A 20,288-nucleotide genomic window follows, 5' to 3' on the forward strand; every position below is an offset into this window, starting at 1 on the left:
CACAACCTTGTGACGCGTTGTAAGCTTGTTGATCAGCTATTTCTGCAATTTTTACACGTATGAAATTATTAAATATGTCAATTCTTTTTTTAGTATATTTTTGTTGTCATATCTGCACCGTGGAACTTTTTATTACGAAGCCTAAATGGAAAACAGAAAAAAAAAAGTATTCATATGTTCCAACGTTCGATGCCAAAATCTTTAATCGCATTTATTTGAGTGACAATTAGTCGTCAACTTAAATTTGTAATCGTGACAGCCCTATAATGCGTTTTTTTTCTCTGGTACCCCAATCAAAAATAAATCCTCCATTTAAAGTTTGACGCACGGCCGCGTCACTCGAGGAAAAACAACTGATTTCTCAATTGAAAAAATCTATAATTTCTCATCGAGGAACGCGCTTGTGCAATGACGTATAAAATGGCCCTCAAGAGTGTGATTGCTAACGAAATGCTTAATTGGGTTGCACAAAATTACAATGAATACATTTTAATTGGTCGTATCCTAATACGGTTTGCCCACACAGTCTTTAGTGTGACAGGAAGCAAGACAGAATGAAGGAATACGTATGAAGTTATGACTACACCACGTTTTGAACTCGGACACAGCTCACACAACCAACTGCTGAACACATTTCTCAATCTTTTTTTCACATTTCAAGGGTAAAGCAAAAGTCCACTTTAACCCATTAAAACCGGGAAAGTGTTCGAAAAATTTCGAATCATTTAGATTTTTTTTAACACAAATCTTCTCTTCTGGGGGTCCCTGGCACAAAACATATTCAGATGGGGGGTCCGCGGGCCAAATATATATCAATTTGGGGGTCCTTGGCATGAAAAAGTTTGAGAACTACTGATTTAGAAGGCATTCGTAGAAATGCCTCAGGTCTATTCAATAACCATTATTTTATACCTTGGCTATTCAAAAATAGCAGAGCGCGGCACTCGGTGCCACGCTATGAGCTTGTAGATATACTATTTTTGAATAGCCAAAGAAATCTTAAAATGACACAGATGTGTTCCCCGGCGTCTTAACTCATTTACTGCCAAGAACGAAAAAAAACGATCCGAAGATTTGCTGCTCCATTCACCTCTTGGTTAACGTATTACTTAAAAAGGCTGTGTCTCGGCTCCTGTGTACTTTTTTTTTTATATGTATTTTTGGTCAAGACATGCTATTTTCAAAGGCAGACAATTAATGTCAACGAGGTCGCGATGACCTCGTTGACATTTGTGAAACCACACCGTATAACCCTCAGTGATTAGCAACCATCAGGGGATCGATCATAATGGAGATAAATATTCTGCGACTACTAGGGGTGTGCCGATACACTAATTTCACCAAACGATACGATACGATATTTGGCTTACAACTTCGATACGATTTCGATACGATACGCACTTTTTTTATTATGAAAAATATATGGGGGAGAAAAAAAGCAAATGCAAACAAATAATTCTGTTTTTAAATTATTCAGATATGCGAACTTGTAGCTTTTCAGCTACAATAGCCGTTTTGAATCCAAATAGGGCAATAGTGTGACACCTGACCCGAAAAAAAAAAAACATGTTGTCACCCTTTTCACCTCGGGACTGTTTGCATGCCTGATTATTATTATTGTAAAAAAAAACAATTTCTTTTTTTCTTCAAAACGATACATATCGTCACGAAAACGTATCGCGATATATCGCGGGACGATATATCGGCACACCCCTAGTGACTACTTGAAAAAGGTAAGAAAATGGAAAATGGCTGGCAGTGGGGTAAACGCAGCCAGAAATAAGTCTGGCAGTGAATGAGTAAATGGGTTAAAACTAAAACGTATTTGGTGTTGGCTAAGAAAACAACAGGCCGTGTTTGCAGGTGGGAAGCTGGGCAGAGAGAGAGGGCCATATCTGTTGCTGCGCTACAGTGACTCCTGCAACAGCTTGGTCAGGGCAAGATATTCGCTTGAAGAATAATACATATATATTCAAAGATTTGCCAACATTTTCACGATAAAAAAAAAAAAAAGCAGATCTACAAGCTCGTAGCGCGGCACACACGCTACGAGCTTGTAGATCTGCTATTTTTGAATAGCCAAAGTATGAAATAATGGTTATAGCTAAAATCAAAAAATGACAGCATATATTGAGAGGATTAGCCTGTTATTCCTCCACATTATGCTACGTCCTCCAGGTGAAACTCCTCACAGGTGAAAAGGGTGCCAGTGTCGTGCTCATTAAATAGCAGATCTACAAGCTCACGGATGTGACACGTTGTGAGCTTGTACATCTGCTATTCGCGGCATGCAACAACAGTACAAATCAGACTTAACCCATTAAGACCTGAGGCGATTCTTAAAAATGTTTTCTAAATCCTAACATCCTAACAAGATTTTTCAAAAATAGCAGATCTACAAGCTCATAGCATGTTTACTTTTGACCCAAGACTGTTCAGTCACTCAGCGAGGAGAAGCGCTTGTTTGATAATATGTCGATGTCCACGGTCAGAAGTGTACATCTGAGGGTGGACTTTCTTATCTCCAGCTAAACACTCCATGGAATCGACTACAGTGGATTACAATCGTAACCTGGATCCGTGGAGATCCGTAGTACTACTCAGCAAAAGGGTACATTAATAAATAATGTTAAACAAAATGAAATTTTAGCTTCTCAGCCTATACCTTTTCGATCAACCACATTTATTCTTTAATGTTTTATGATACTGTTGCTGATAGAGACAGTATTTTATGATACTGTCTCTATCTTTCTACAAAAACATTCTTCGCAAACTCCCTCATGCTGGCATAAGTTTGCTTGTAACTGAGTCATGACTTAGTTTCTGCTCTTTATTTAAAGAAAAAGAAAGAAAATAATCACGGCAGGTCGGTTCCAGGTAAAGAGGGATACACAACTAAAGATATGCATGTAATGTAAAAATGTTATTGACCAGCACACCCCATTGTGCTGGTTTGTTGTGAACCACACAGTAAAATCCTCAGTGTTGTAACTCAGAGAGTGTACAAATAGACCCCAAATAGTCTCAGTCCATTTCTCTCTCTGTTCACTTAACCCATTCAATACGGGAACGCATCTCTGTCATTTTACATTTCTTTGGGCTATTCAAAAATAGCAGATCAAATCTTTGAATATATATTTTTTAAAGCGAACATTTGTAAAAAATGTTTAGTTCCAGGTACCTCCAGAGGCAAGGATTTGAGTTACAAATGTTCGCTTAAAAATATATATATATTTTCAGGGTGCCTGCTGGCCTAGCGGTCCAGGCGCAGACCAACAGTGTGTCGCGGCACTCGCGGGTTCGACTCCCGATCCCGACGGCCTTTGCTGCGTGTCACCTCCACCATCTCCCCACCCCCCATTTCCTGTCAGCCTACTTTCCTCTCAAATAAAGGCAGAAAAAGCCCCAAAAATATCTTTTAAAAAAAAAAAATACAATCGTTGCTGTCCGGCAGGAACCAGCTAACTCCACAGCAGAGATATATATATATATATATACAAAGATTTGCACAAATATTCAAGATTATTCAAAAATAGCAGATATACAAGCTCATCGGTGCCGCGCTATGAGCTTGTATATCTGCTATTTTCCAATAGCCCAAAGAAATCTTCAAATGACACAGATGCGTTCCCGGTCGAGTTGCCTTGCTCTTGGCAACAGTGGATGTGGCTCTATTTCGTCTCCCTCTCGCTGCTAGCGTCAGTGCACTGCATTTATACCATCAGCAATTTGAAGCATCTGTCTGACATTTTTCAGACCACAAAATGGCATCACGTTGCACTGCAAAACTGACAAAAACTCCAGTGTTAACAAGTGGGGGGGGGGGATGACAGAAGACAAACCCAATGGCAAATTTGTTTCCTGTGCAACAGAGAGGACATAAATTCATTGTAAAACACCCATACGCCAGCTGCAAGCTTATTCGAATGAATACAACATTATTTGAACCGATCTGCATGGTAGAGTACAGAGATGGAAGAAGTACACCATTTTTTTTCTCCACTCAAGTAAAAGTATCAATACCGCATTGTAGAAATAGATCTAGTAAAGGAAGAATTTCCATGCAGTAAAAGACCTGCATGAACATTTTACTTGAGTAAAAGTTAAAAAAAAAGTATTGGCATCAAAATGTACTTAAAGTACCAAAAGTAAAAGTACTCATTATGCACAAAGTCTAATTTCTCAAGCTTGCAAATGTATAAATATCATTTTCAAAATAGCCGATCTACAAACAACATGAGTCAAATAGCCAGAGTATGTACAGTATATATAGGGCTGAAGTGGTTAATGTAGGTTTTGTAATAATCAAAATCTATAAAGTAACTACTTTATAAAGTAGTTAAAGTAAGTACTGTAGTAACTCAAAACTCCACAACTAACTGTAGTGGCGTAAAAGTACAATATTTAGTGGAGTATTGAAAATTAGAAATACTACACTAAAGTAAAACAATACCTCAATATTGTACTTAAGTACAGAACTTGAGTACATGCACTTAGTTACTTTCCACCACTGGTAGAGTATAACACAACGTAACTATACGTCTGCAGTAGATGGAGGCGGTCTCCCTATACTCTTCTTCCATCGAGAAATAACAGACCGCAGAATGCTGTGACTGACCAATCGGAATCGAGCGTTCAACCAAGCCGTGTTAATAAAGATAACCTAACTCACCGGTAGTTCTCCGGGTTCAGGTAGAAACTCTGCGTCCTCCCCGAAAATAAAGTCTGGCGGTAGCTCTGGATACCGAGTATTGAATATGATGTCCCCTGCAAGGAAAACAAAAAAGAAAGGAAAGAATTCACATTGGTGCCCTGCGCTAAAGACACAACTCATGGGAGGAAAAAGGCATCTTGCACCCTCTGTTGAACAAGTATTGCATGTAATACTGGTACTCATAAACAACATACCATATCTGGCATTCAAAAGTACTTTTACTTCTACTCCACTACATCTCAGATACAAATATTGTACTTTTACTCCACTACAATGAATTGAAAACTTTTGTCACTAGTTACTAGTTACTACGTAGATTATTGTTACAAAACATACATTAAGCACTTCAGCCCAACGTACATTTCGGCCATTTGAAAATAGCCGATCTACAAGCTCACAATGTGACGCATTGTGAGCTTGTAGATCGGCTATTTTCAAATGATATTTATACATTTCAAAACGATTGAAATGGGACGTTCTGCAAAATGAGTACTTTTACTTTCAGTACTTAAGCATAATTTAATGCGAACACTTTTGTACTTTTACTCAAGTGCGTTTCGAATACCGGACTTTTATTTATACCAGAGTATTTCTACATTGCGGCATTGGTACTTTTACTTAAGTACAAAATGTGAGTACTTCTTCCACCACTGCATATTAAGCTAAAGATGAGCTGTGTGTAACCTGGCTCTGCAGGGATCTAGAGAATCTTTTAACATCGCTGGTTGTCAGCGCGGGGGTCCCGGCACCCCCAAGGGTTCCCCAGTTAAAGGGATGATAGTTACCAACCAAATGAACCCTTACGGGTGTGTAATTCAAAAGAGGGTAAGAATTGGAATGAATGAAATTCCGTTACGGCCCCACTTGGTTCCATGTATTCACTCTCAGAGTTAAATTGACACCCAGGATTGTAGACTCACTGGTGTCCTAGAGATAAATACTGTATCAAATGGGGGTCCGAGACTAAAGGGGTAGTTCATCCAAAAAAAAAACAGCGGTTCCGGTAGGAGAGACAAAGGAGACTCTTTGTGTCTCCTACCGGAATCGCTGCCGGTCATCAAATTATATAATTAAAACAAACAAAAAACTCCATGAATTCAAGTCTCCATGGGGTGACTCATCGATAGAGAAAAAGTCATTTTGGGGGTGAACTATCCCTTTAATGCGTCTCAAACTGGGGGTTTAGAGTTAGAGAGTATAACTGTTTTACATGGCAACAGTAATAATCCAAGATAGACATTAATCTCAAACCAGTGGAGCTACTCATGAAACTGGCAAACAGTGGTATAGCAAAGGATGCTATTCTTTCAAGCCAGTGAGCGAGCGAGCATTGATGCAATAGTTAACCCATTAAGACCGGGAACGCATCTGTGTCATTTTTAGATTTCTTGGGCTATTCAAAAATAGCAGATCTATAAGCTCATGAGTGCCGCGCTATGAGCTTGTAGATCTGCTATTTTTGAAAAGTCTTGAAAATGTGTAAAAATCTTTTAACTCATTCACTGCCAGAACTTTATTTTTTTGCGTTTGCCCACTGCCAGAGATTTTTAATTAAAAAAAAAAAGTACTCAGGAGCCGAGATACAAAATGTTTAAGTTTTAAGTTAACAAGGAAGTGGATGGGAGTCTAGATCTTCAACAAATCATATCTCCTTGGTCTTTGGGTTAAAAAAAAAATAAATAAATAAGAAAAAATTAAAAGTCGTTTTAGTCGTTCTTGGCAGAGGGGGCTTAAAGGACAAACGTCGTTTTAGTCGTTCTAGGCAGGGAATGAGTTAATATATATATAAATTTTTGACTCAAATCTTAAAATATTTTTATTTTCAGATGGGGGTCCGCGGCCAAATAGATATAATTTTGGGGGTCCTTGACATGAAAAAGTTTGAGAACCACTGATATATATACCAACATACTGTACGTTCAAAAAAAAAACTGTTAGGATTTAGAAGACATTTGTAGAATCCCCCAGAAGCAAAGATTTGAGTAAAAAATATATAAATATATATATTCAAACATTTGCACGCGCTACGAGCTTGTAGATCTGCTATTTTTTGAATAGCCAAAGAAATCTAAAAAAAAATGACACAGGACGCGTTCCCGGTCTTAACGGGTTAAATGGAATAGGCTCAGGCGAGGACAAGACAACACAACACAACACACTAGCCTATCACACGGAGGCACTGTGTGCAGCTATGGAAAATCAAGGCCTGGTTCACCATGTTCAAAAAAAAGAAATGTTATGTATTATGTTACACAATGCTATTTCTGTCCATTCTAGGCTGTTCTGTTCTGTCTGTTCTGTTGTGTGCGCCGGGGACAAGCAAGAGGAGACAAACATACACATATGGCAGTGTTTTTCCAGTGGGGAAAGTGTCAAACAAGGAGAGAGGAGAGGAGAGGAGAGGAGAGGAGAGGAGAGGAGAGGAGAGGAGAGGAGAGGAGAGGAGAGGAGAGGAGAGGAGAGGAGAGGAGAGGAGAGAGGAGGATGTGCTGTAAATCTGTTACAAAGGGGGCCTGGAAGCCAGTCAGACATGTGGGTCCAGTACACAGGGCTCAGCCCTAACCCATGGGGGAGAGCTGTAAGGAAATGGGAGGCCTTGGCATCGGGTTCTTTGTACACGTTTTTTAACCCTTTAAGACCCGGGAAAGCGTTCGTGTCATTTTTAAGATTTTGTTGGCTGTTAAAAAAAAACAGCGGATCTGCAAGCTTGTGGCTGTTTTTGAAATATCTTGAACATTTGAATGTTTTTTTTTTTTTTAAAGGGAACATTTCTTTTGAGATGGGGGTCCGCAGCGGCCAAATATATATAATTTTGGGGGTCCTTGACATGAAAATGTTTGTACCACTGATAAAGAAACATACGTTTTTCTAAAAAACTGTAGGATTTAGAAGACATTATTTTGTAGAATCCCCCCAGAAGCAAAGATTTGAGTTAAAAATGTTTGCTTTAAAAAAAATATATATATGTTCAAAGATTTGCACACATTTTCACGATTTTTCAAAAATAGCGGATCTACAAGCTTGTATATCTGCTATTTTTGAATAGCCCAAAGAAATAAAAAAAAAACGACACGGGTCCTTTCTCCGGGTCTTAAGGGGTTAACCTTACATAGCAATCAGGCCGACAAACAATGGCAGAGCATTTGGAGAACTGAATAATTGGTCAATAACAAGCTAATAAGAGAACAACGGTAAACGACCGCCAATCAGCGTGCAGCAGCGCCCGACCACAGATGTAGTGAGGTGGAGTTGGGGGGGGGGGGCTTAGCGTGCACTAATAATGGAGTACGGTTCCCCTGCCAGTGTGTGCCATGCTCTTGCACGCGATCGGCGGGCAGGTCCAGACACTGGCAAAAAAAAAAGGGGGAGAAAAAAAAGCAGTGGTGGGAAAAAGTACTCACATTTTTTGACTTGAGTAAAAGTACCAATACTGCAATGTAGAAGAAATATACTCTGTTACAAGTAAAAGTCCGGAATTGAAAAGTTTACTTGAATAAAAGTACAAAAGTATTGGTATCAAAGTTATACTTAAAGTACAAATGTAGAAAGTACTCATTATGCAGAATGTCCCATTTCACAAGTTTTCAAATGTATAAAATGTATAGAAATTTGAAAATAGCCGATCTACAAGCTCACAATGCGTCGCATCCCGACGCATTGTGAGCTTGTAGATCGGCTATTTTCAAATGGCCGAAATGTATATAGGGCTGAAGTGGTTAATGTATGTTTTGTAATAATAATCGTAAACAAAAAAGTAACTAGTAACTATAAAGTTTTCAAATAATTGTAGTGGAGTACAATATTTGCCTCTGGGATGTAGTGGAGTAGAGGTAAAAGTACTGAAAATGGGAAATACGCCAGTAAAGTACAAATACCTCAAAATTGTACTTAAGTACAGTACTTATGTATATGTACTTGGTTACTTTCCACCACTGAAAAAAAAGTGAAGAAAAAAAAACCTAGGGCCCTTGCATCCTTGACTAAACAAACACTCTTCCTCAGGCTAAATCACAGGAAAGTACATCAACCAGTAAAATAACATCAGAAGCGACGCTGCATGCCACGCCAATGGCACTTTTTTCCTCGCTCCCTGCCGGGTCTGCCGCCAGTGCCACCACCGCTGTGTGAGTGTTGAACATTCAAACAAACATATCGATGACAAATAGAATGTTCGGTTGTTACCCCATCGCGTGGCTAATATAGCATATAGGCTATGTACCTGTAGAACTGCAAAATGTCAATCCTACTGTAAAAGATGCAAACTCAGTGATGCAATGTGTGTGTTTTGTTTTTGTTTTTCTTCTTAACTGTGTATAGCTGACCTTAGATCTGAATTTTATTCATTTCACTGTTTTATTATTATTATTATTATTACAATTATTATTATTATTATTATTATCATTATTATTATTTTTGTTTTAATATGTAGCACTTTGAGATTTGGTTCAAATTTAAAGTGCGTTACAATTAAAATGTATTAAATTACAAATAAAATGTATTAAATTACAAATAAAATGTATTATTAAACTCCCAAGGGACACAGACAGACAGACAGACGGGTACAATATGTACTCTGACAACGCTCTACAATAGGTCGTCCATAACTGGGGCATGCGTTTCCAACTGGCATCGTTCCCCGAGTGGACCGGTGACGCTCTAGTAATGATAATTATAGGTGCTCCGCAGCAATGAGTCAGCGCGGGGCATTTTGAGGAGGAAAGAAGGGGGAAGTAGAACACTAGGAAGAGGAGGAAGTCAAATGAGAAACACAGGAGGGTTCATCAGCAGAAGAACTGTCTGGGTCAAAATTGTCATTTAACCCTTTAAGACCGGGGGAACGCATCAGCGTCATTTTAGATTTTTAGCTATAGGCTACAACCATTGTTTTATACTTTGGCTATTCAAAAATAGCAGATCTACAAGCTCATAGCGAGCTTGTAGATCTGCTATTTGAAAATGTGTGCAAATCTTTGAATATATATAAATGTAGTTTATATATTTTAAACTACATTTTTAACTCTTAAATCTTTGCTTCTGGGGGTCCCTGGAACCAAACCTTTTTCATGTCAAGGACCCCCAAAATTATATGTATTTGGTCGCGGACACCCATCTCAAAATATGTTGCTACAGGGACCCCCCCCCCCCCACCATTTAAAATGTTTCCCTTTAAATATATATATATATATATTCAAAGATTTGCACAAATTTTCACGATTTTTCAAAAATAGCCATAGTATAAAAATAATGGTTAAAGTGGTTACATAGATGCGTTCCCGGTCTTAATGGGTTTAACCTTGAAGTCAAGTGTCTCTAATTCGCACGGCACAATGCCCGATCAGGTATTAAGATGTGGTTCATTCTAATCTACATCACCAGGGTCTAGAACTCACAACCTTTGCTTTACGGTCACATCGCAGGTTTACAGGTGAAATACGTGGGTATAGTTTCCATCATTGTGTAGTTTGAGTGAGAGGAGACAGGGCAGAGGTAGCCTCGCGTAGCCAGACTGTATCACTGTGTGGATATGAGTCTGGTGCTTCTATGAGGACGTGGGCGGGATCAAAAGAATGGCTCTGGACGCAATTGGTTAGACCTACAACCAGCTACCAATTACAGTCTCCCATATTTGAATACTGGGCCCTGATTGGTCACCCCAGACTTCGGGAGCAGGAAATGGATTCACAATGGAGCGGTGCCAGACCCAAATCGCAGAGGGCAATTTTTTTTTTTTCACCGGCAGATTCGTCTGGTCCCAGGCTAGGGCAGAGGTAGAGTCAGAGCAGGAGAGATGAGAAGAAAGAAAGAAAGAAAGAAAGAAAGAATGTCATGATCATGATCATGATCATGATCATGTTGAGCTACTGTATACCCAGAGAAATCATAAGAGTAGTGAAAAAGCAGGCTGACATGGTTACAAGTGTTTCTATGTTTGTATGAATGAAAGGTTTTTGTTACGGGAGTACCTGACCGGTCAGAGCATCATAAACCCGGGACACTCTTGCGTGATTGAATGAAACATAAGACTGTGTAAAAGCTAATGGATGGAGATGGAAAACATTGTTTTTTGGGTGTGGTCAGAATCCACTCAAAACTAGCTGCAAATTCACGGAGATGGCATGTTAAAGGACCACTTCACAGATTTTCAGCCTATCTTCATATAATTGGTCCTCACTAATGCTCACTATAAGATGACACAATTTCTGTCTACTTGTGTCTCAGAGGAGGGCTGTGGACAGTTCAGAGAGAGAGAGAGAGAGAGAACACAAGCTCTCTTATGATGCGTTTCATGAACCATTAGTTGAGAGTTAGAGCATCATGACATTCAGCCCCGGAACGCTATTGTAGTGATTGGATGAAACACACGACCATGCAAAAGCTAAGCTTTAGACGGTTGCTGTAGCGCCACTATCAGAACCATTAGCCCACAATGCCAGTTCAGAAGGTATGACATAAGACTGGCCCTGAGTGCAAAGTGTTATTTTCATGCATGGAAAGGCGGATTTCCTGATTGGAGGAGGAGGAATGAAGAAGGAGGAGGAGTATGAGGAGGGGGTAGCCTGGTAAACCCCTCCCTCCGGAAAAATCTCATTTCTCATTTGATATCAGGAGTGAGTCTGGCCTGCAGGGCTGTCTGGGCGTTTCTGCGGAGTTCATAACATGAACTCTCCAATCAGCGTCCTCGCTCATTGTTCTGTGATTGACAGCGGAGGTAGGCCAATCAGGTGTGGGACCCGAGTGAACCCGAATGGAGCCGAGTGCAGCCGACCGAAATGGGGACGGACGCCATTGAAATTCTGTCCGCTGTTTTGGTTTCGGTTTTAAAACTTGAAAACGCTCTCAAACTTATTTTTTGAGGCACAGAATTTACTTTTAAGATACCGTTCGGATATAATTTAGTTGTTTAACTTCATATATGTGGTCAGTTAATCATGACAGAGCCTATTTAAGCAGAATAAAGCAACCTATGTTCGGCGTGGCCCTCTCAAAAGTTCCCTTGCGTCACATTGGCTGGTGGTGGGGAAAACAAACTGCTGATTGGCTGAAGGGGAACGAACTGCTGATTGACTGGTTGTCAGTCAACGGTACTAATCGCCCAGCTCCCGGCCACAGCCAAATTGCCCATACAGGTCTGCAGACCAGACCAATTCCTGAAATCAAATGCAAATGAGATTTCCGGAAGGGGGGGGGGGGGTTTACCAGGCTAAGGAGGGGGAGGAGGAGAAGGAGAAGAAGAAGATGGCTGAGTAGATATAAGTCATTCTGCATTGCCAGCGTCTTGAACTCACAACCTCAGACACTAAAAGGCAAGTCATGATCATGTTGAGGTCTCTGCCAAGTGAGAAACCACTGATGGCTTCACTATGACTTGGGCAATCATCAGGGATTGCCTGAAAAGGCAGATTTCAAACTAGTGTCAAATTTCAGTTATCACGACAAAATTCTGAGAAAGTGTTTGTGCTTCATCAAGACTTCACTTAGAGACGTCAGTAATTTACGTTTCATAAAAGATTGATTGCTCCACAAATGCCAGATGAGGAAGTTTGGCATAGGTGTGCAAGGCCTTGTTTATTTTCATGCCACGGGAAGGCACAGTTCCTCGTAGAAGAAAAGGAAAACAATGGCAAACAAGCAGATGTCAGCAGATGACAGCTGCCAGGCCCTAATTACTTTACTACAAGATGTGACGTAAATCATGTAATTTTCCCCCGAAACACTCATGAGCATACTAATGTCATCTTATGTGGAAAGATCTAAGAGCTTTTTAAAAAGGCAAGGAATGCCAAATGAGCTGGAGTAACATTGTATTTACAACTTTTTTTTCCCTCGCTGAATGTTTTTACACCTGCACATACAAGCTTCAATTTCCGTGTATGCTGCTGCAATCTGAAATGAATAGACATCTGTTCAAATGACTTGGTGATCAGTATTTTCAACACACACAGAACAAAAACCTGTTTTTCCAATCCAGCTCTCCTTTCTTCAGCTATCTTTGAAATATTGTCATTCAGTAGCAGTGGTGAAAAGTAACTAAGTACATTTACTCAAGTACTGTACTTAAGTACAATTTTTTGAGACATTCTGCATAATGAGTACTGTCTACTTTTGGTACTTTACGTACATTTTGATACCAATACTTTTGTACTTTTACTCAAGTAAACTTAGAATTCCGGACTTGTATTTAGTATTTCTACATTGCAAAAAAAAAAGTAATTTTTCCACCACTGTTTAGTAGTAGAAGACACTGCCAATGGAGGTTCAATAAAAAGGTGAATAAAAATAAAGGGGCCCACCACTGTTAATAGTTTTAGTTTGTGAATAGTTTAGATTCTGTTTTCTTTGTGCGTAATGACCTGGCATGACCCATATACGCATCAGCTGAATTTGTCTATTCGTCATGTCATTTATCACCTCTGACAGAGGTACACCCAAGGTTCTGTAGATCTTTGCCTACTCAAGTCAGCTGATAAATACACCCAACCAGTTAGTTACAATGACCTGCTTTATGTACTGCTATGATGAAACAAAAAATGGCAAACATACAATATTGCTACAGGGTGTGTGTGTGTGTGTGTGTGTGTGTGTGTGTGTGTGTGTGTGTGTGTGTGTGTGTGTGTGTGTGTGTGTGTGTGTGTGTGTGTGTGTGTGCGTGCGTGTGCGTGTGCGTGTGCATGTGTGTGTGTGTGTGTGTGTGCGCGCAGTGGCGGAAAAAGTACTCAAATTCTTTACTCAAGTAAAAGTATCAATACTGCAATACAGAAATACTCTGTTACAAGTAAAAGTCCAAAATTCTAAATTTACTTGAGTGAAAGTACAAAATTAATCAAAACTTACTTAAAGTACCAAAAGTAAAAGCACTAAAATGTTTTAAAATAGCAGATCTACAAGCTTACAACGCATCGCGATGCGACACGTTGTGAGCTTGTAGATCGGCTATTTTCAAACAGCCTATGTATAAAATAGGGCTAAAGTGGTTAATGTATGTTTTATAATATAGTAATTTATATATGAAAAGTAACTAGTAACTCAAGTTTTCAAATAATTGTAGTGGAGTAAAAGTACAATATTTGCCTCTGAGATGTAGTGGAGTAGAAGTAAAAGTATTGGAAATTGGATATACTCAAGTAAAGTACAAATACCTCAAATATGTACTTAAGTACAGTACTTAGGTAAATGTACTTAGTTACTTTCCAACACTGTGTGTGTGTTTGTGTGTGTGTGTGTGTGTGTGTGTGTGTGTGTGTGTGTGTGTGTGTGTGTGTGTGTGTGTGTGTGTGTGTGTGTGTGTGTGTGTGTGTGTGTGTGTGCGCCTGTGTGTGTGTGTGTGTGTGTGTGTGTGTGTGTGTGTGTGTGTGTGTGTGTGTGTGTGTGTGTGTGTGTGTGTGTGTGTGTGTGTGTGTTTCACAGCAGGTCTCATGATTCACTATGATTCCAGAAACACCAAATTAAAATCATTCTCCAGCGAGATAATAATTACTTCCTAACATGCTGTGGCCTTTGACGTTTAGGAGCTAAAGCTCACGCAGCCAAAAGTCTTAGATGTGGGACTTCAATCACAAACGAGGCACCATTCCAGTAATGGAGTGAGTCACAAAAACAACACCATGTTTTTTTGTTTTTTTTATCACGTGTAGCTGCTCAAAAGTTAAACAAATCATATTTTGCGCCTGAGATATGCTGTATAAACATGGGAGCTCTAATCATCAGCAAACAGCATCCAAAGTCAAAGTAAACGCTACACTGTGTTTGTTGTTGTCACTCTCCTTCGTAAATATTCTGCATTTCTATATAGCGCCTTTATTCAAAGCACTTCAAAACGTGCATTACTTGTCTTAGATCACCCATTCTTTGGGATTCTTTAGATTTCTTTGGCTATTCAAAAATAGCAGATCTACAAGCTCATAGCGCGGCACCGAGTGCCACACTATGAGCTTGTAGATCTGCTATTTTAGACAAATCGTGAAAATGTGTGCAAATCTATGAAAATCTATATGCTTTAAAGCGAACATTTGTAACTCGAATGGGGGATTCTACAAATGTCTTCTAAATCCTAACAGTTTTTTTTTTTAAATGTATGGTTGCTATAATATCAGTGGTTCTCAAACTTTTTCATGTCAAGGACCCCCAAAATGATATGTATTTGGCCGCGGACCCCCATCTGAAAATATTTTGTTCCAGGGACCCCCAGAAGCAAAGATTTGAATTAAAAATGTTCTCTTTAAAAAATATATATATTAAAAGATTTGCACACATTTTCACGATTTTTCAAAGAATAGCAGATCTACAACCTCATAGCGCGGCACTTCCGACTCATAGAAAGCCGCTCTGCCTCCTGAACCACTTCCGTCAATCTCCCTTTTGTCACAGGGAGAGCCCTCACTCTCACTTTGTGAATGAGACAGTGAAAGTATTAGAAGCAGAAGCCTGCAGTGGATGGACAACTGAATATTTCCTGGTTGTTTTTTTTATTCTTCCAATGAGCCAGCTAGTTTCATTACCAGTGGTGGAAAAAGTACTCAAATGTTTTACTTGAGTAAAAGTATCAATACTGCAAAAAAAAGGTACTTGAGTGAAAGTACAAAAGTATTGGTATCAAAATGTATTTTAAGTACCAAAAGTAAAAGTACTAAAATGTTTGAAAATAGCAGATCTACAAACTCACAACGCGTCGCGGTGCGACGCGTTGTGAGCTTGTAGATCGGCTATTTTCAAATAGCCTATGTTTAAAATATCGCTAAAGTGGTTAATGTATGTTTTATAACATAATCATTTATATCTGCAAAGTAACTAGTAACTAAAGTTTTCAAATAATTGTAGTGGAGTAAAAGTACAATATTTGCCTCTGAGATGTAGTGGAGTAGAAGTAAAAGTACAGAATATTGGAACACTCCAGTAAAGTAAAAAATACCTCAAAATTGTACTTAAGTATAGTACTTGAGTAAATGTACTTAGTTACTTTACACCACTGGTCATTACCAATGGGAAGTAGCCAGTTAGGGAAACAAGTGCCCTTATGACTGAATGAGGGGACAGCACACAAGGACAGACACTGTTCTCAGGCTGAGCTGGATTCTGTTTCATCAGCATATCTCAGCTACTTTGTGACTGGTTGGTAAACTAGATTTTGCATACAGAAACAATGATAAATACTGCTGACCAGTGTTAATTTTGACAGCAAATTTTGATTTACTTTTAGTCATAGTACTTTTGAATATAATTCCATTTAGTTTTAGTCAGATTTCAGTCATATGAAATGTTTTTAATTTTAGTTAAATTTTAGTCAACTAAATCTACAGTTGATTTAAATGTCGACTAAAATGCATTTTGGCAGGTCTTGATGGCGTCGTAATGCCCGATTTATACTTAGCCGTGTGCCGAAAATAGTCGATTTACAAGCAAACAACGCGTCGGAGCATGACTCCCGTCCCACACACAGACAAAACATAAAATGACTTGTCTTAGTTCTACTGGATCTCTTCTCCACTAGTCTCACCCTAACATTTCCGCCTAGTTTTCATTTGTTGACGAAATTGTCAATATTTCGTCATATTTAGTCATAGTTTTTGTCATCACAGCTTAGTTATTATTTCGTTTTCTTCCCCCCCAAAAAAAAGGTAGTCAACTAACATTTTTCGTCTGCTGTTGACTTCAGCGATGTTGACACTAGCGGTTGTCACAAATCGAGTCAGTTCTACAGCAACAGCCTGCACGTGGTGGAGGCAGGTATGTGGCTGCATTTCAAGCATCAAAAGGTTTGTAAATAAAAGCAAAAGTGTTTAATATTACTCACATTTCAGGGTTTCTCCAGCATAGGGAATATGAAGCTTGAAGCGATCGCAGCATGGACTAGGGGTAAGAGAGGTGCATCTGAGAACAGAGATGAAAGGAGAGTCATATCTCACGTTCAAAGTGATGATATTCATTCAGCAATGCCAACGCCAATGACATTATTCCTGGGGGGCGGCCATAGCTGGGTGGGTAGAGACTGAACGGTAAGAGAGGCCGCCTGGGAAATAGAAGGTCCCCTCCCGATTCGCGTCCTGGGCTGGCCTCGGTCTACGTGTCAAAAGTGTCCCTGAGCAAGACACTAACCCCCTACCTGCTCCCAGAGGCGCTGCCCCTGTAGCGCCCACTGCTCCTGATACTTAGGTTGGGTTCAATGCAGATACCACATTTCACACTATACGCAAAATATACAGTGACAAATACTGCAAAGGAGTGTGCAGACCAATATCATTATTATTATTATTATTATTATTATTATATTACTGTCATCATTTTACTATTACTGTGTTCTAAGCCAGTGGTTTTCAAACTTCCTCGCGTCAAGGACCCCCTAATTGAAACATATTAGCCCACGGACCGCCATTGAAAAGATATGCCAGGCAGGGAACTCAACCATTTCAATTTCTTGTGGGTCCCAAACTACACTGTAGTATCTATCATCATCCGTTAGGGTCCATTTGGTTCCATTTGTACACTCTCAGAGTTACAGACCCATAAGGGCCAATTTACTTCCTAACTATTCATTTGGCTGGGGAACCCCCGGAACACCCTCAAGGACCCCTGGGGGTCCCCGGACCCCACTTTGAAAACCACTGTTCTAGGCCTCTTCATCTTAGCATTCTGCCAGGTGTCACAGACTCACTCACAACACTTTAAGAACAAAACATTACATCAATTAGTGTGCAAATTCAAAGACAGGCCACTGCGTCCCATCTCTCATTACAAAGGTAGCGATATGCAATGTAGTCCAGCATGCTTAAATGTAGCGATATGCAATGTAGTCCAGCATGCTTAAATGTAGCGATATACAATGTAGTCCAGCATGCTTAAATGTAGCGATATGCAATGTAGTCCAGCATGCTTAAATGTAGCCATATGCAATGTAGTCCAGCATGCTTAAATGTAGCGATATGCAATGTAGTCCAGCATGCTTAAATGTAGCGATATGCAATGTAGTCCAGCATGCTTAAATGTAGCGATATGCAATGTAGTCCAGCATGCTTAAATGTAGCGATATGCAATGTAGTCCAGCATGCTTAAATGTAGCGATATGCAATGTAGTCCAGCATGCTTCACAGGAGCTTATGGCTGGCGCACACAACATTCCAAACTCACCCCGTCTTTAGGTCTGTGACCCGGAGACAGTTGGTGGAGTCGAGGCCCACGCGTCCATTCCGCACCACGCTGCACAGGAGGGGACGCAGCTCCGGTGCGATACGGTGCAGAGCCACCTCAGGGGACATGTTGTTCATTTTTTACACACTCGAGGTTCTGTGGAGAGACAAGAAAACGACCCCGATCACTTGAATCAATGAGAATGTTTGGGGTTTAAAGCAAGCATGAAGTCCTCTTCATTCCTGGCTTAAAGGGAAAGTTCACCCAAAATAATATTTTTTTCTATGGATTAGTCACCCCATGGAGACTTGAATTCATGGATATATATTTTTTTTTTGTCGCATTCCTTAGACAATAATTTGATGACCAGCAGACCGGTAGGTAGCGGTTCCGGTAGGAGACACAAAGGAGACTCTTTGTGTCTCCTACCGGTCTGCCGGTCATCAAATTATTGGCTTAGGAATGCGACAAAAACAACAAAAATATCCATGAATTCAAGTCTCCATGGGGTGACTAATCCAGAGAAAATAAGTCATTTTGGGGGTGAACTGTCCCTTTAACATTTAATATGGGTCATTGCTGGGCAGTGGCGCACCCACTGTAGAGGCAGGGCAGGCGGCCGCCTGCCCAACTAAGATCTCGGCTCCCCAAGAAAACCCAAATACCTTCTGTTCCAGAGATAATGGCCAAAACATCTTGAAAACGGCCACTTTCGCCGGTTTTCGATCGCCGATTTTCGATTGAGTTGAAATTTCTTTTTTGGCACACTTTTTTAGAATGGCTTTTAACTAGAGCACTAATACCCATCTGAGGACTCCATTGTATGGTCTCTAGTGTTGTTTTCTGCTTTTTTGCTGTTGTATTTGTTTTTAATTGAACTGTCTGTGTCTTGTTTTTCTGTTTTGCTTTCCCCACACTGTCTGTTGTGGGTTGTGTTGTGAAGCACTTTGTAAACTTGTTTTTAAAAGGTGCTATACAAATAAAGATTATTATTATATTACATATATATATAAAATAGAGCCCCCCTAGCTAAAAAATTCACAGCTCATCACTGCTCTCATCTCTCTCTCTCTCTCTCTCTCTCTCTCTCTCTCTCTCTCTCTCTCTCTCTCTCTCTCTCTCTCTCTCTCTCTCTCTCTCTCTCTCTCTCATCCCTCCCTCTCATCTCTCTCTTTCTCTCTCTTTCTCTCTCCCTCCCTCCCTCATCCCTCCCTCTCATCTCTCTCCCTCCCTCCCTCCCTCTCATCTCTCTCTCTCTCTCTCTCTCTCTCTCTCTCTCTCTCTCTCTCTCTCTCTCTCTCTCTCTCTCTCTCCCTCTCTCCCTCATCCCTCCCTCTCATCTCTCTCTCTCTCTCTCTCTCTCTCTCTCCCTCATCCCTCCCTCTCATCTCTCTCTGTTTCTCTCTCTCTCTCTCTCTCTCTCTCTCTCTCTCTCTCTCTCTCTCTCTCTCTCTCTCTCTCTCTCTCTCTCTCTCCCTCATCCCTCCCTCTCATCTCTCTCTCTCTCTCATCCCTCCATCTCATCTCTCTCCCTCATCCCTCCCTCTCATCCTCATCCCTCCCTCTCATCTCTCTCTCTCTCTCATCCCTCCCTCTCATCTCTCTCTCTCTCCCTCCCTCTCATCCCTCCCTCTCATCTCTCTCCCTCTCATCCCTCCCTCTCATCTCTCTCTCTCATCCCTCCCTCTCATCTCTCTCCCTCATCCCTCCCTCTCATCTCTCTCTCTCCCTCTAACCTCCCTCTCATCTCTCTCCCTCATCCCTCCCTCTCATCTCTCTCTCTCTCTCTCTCTCTCTCATCCATCCCTCCCTCCCTCTCATCTCTCTCTCTCTCTCCCTCATCCCTCCCTCTCATACACACACAGTACAGGGACACTAATACACTGGAAGCACACATAATCATGACATGCACATGTTGAAGTCTTGCAGCTAATCAAACTTTAAACAATGATAACAATGTAATAATAATGAAATGAAATGGTGTAACTATAGGCCATGCACTGTGTCAATGTTCGTGAGCCTGCTAACGTTAGCCACTGTTATCAAGGTATTGTGTTATTATGACGTAGCAGGTTCTTTCACTTTTAAGGTGAGTCAAACATCGACTTCATTAACTGCCATTTAAGTATGAAAAGGGCTTTATAATGGCTTTATATTCTACCTGTTAAGAGTAGAAAACATCAACATAGACCAGCGTCCAGCTCCACTGTTTACTTCATTCTTCCAACACTTCCGGGTCCATGTTTTTTGGGTCCTTCTGGGGGACCACGGCCAACGTTGCCAGGTTTTGTGAGAGAAATAAGCAACCGGGTCTAGGAAAACAAGCCCAAAAGAAGAAACTTGTCAGGCCACTTGAGCACTTTATCAGCGCGTTGTGAGCTTGTAGATCGGCTATTTTCAAAAACTCTTGCAATAAAATGTGGAATGTTTGGATTGTTTTTTGAAACATTCTAAC

The 20,288-nt window shown here is 40.4% G+C and overlaps 1 protein-coding gene across 1 annotated transcript in view; it reads right to left on the minus strand.

Annotated features, from left to right (window-relative positions):
* The window catches only part of babam2 (BRISC and BRCA1 A complex member 2), a 122,765-nt gene extending 102,685 nt beyond the window's left edge, over nucleotides 1-20,080 (minus strand). The window contains exons 1-4 of the mRNA XM_080414938.1: nucleotides 19,995-20,080; nucleotides 17,834-17,989; nucleotides 16,503-16,579; nucleotides 4,673-4,767 (exon numbers count right to left, since the gene is read on the minus strand). Coding sequence (XP_080271064.1) covers nucleotides 4,673-4,767; nucleotides 16,503-16,579; nucleotides 17,834-17,970 — 309 coding nt within the window. The 5' untranslated portion in view covers nucleotides 17,971-17,989; nucleotides 19,995-20,080. The remainder of the gene's footprint in view (nucleotides 1-4,672; nucleotides 4,768-16,502; nucleotides 16,580-17,833; nucleotides 17,990-19,994) is intronic.
* Nucleotides 20,081-20,288: the final 208 nt, after the last annotated feature.

The sequence above is a fragment of the Gymnoscopelus braueri genome (genome assembly GCF_963280865.1).
Source record: "Gymnoscopelus braueri genome assembly, chromosome: 19".
Lineage (NCBI taxonomy): Eukaryota > Metazoa > Chordata > Actinopteri > Myctophiformes > Myctophidae > Gymnoscopelus > Gymnoscopelus braueri.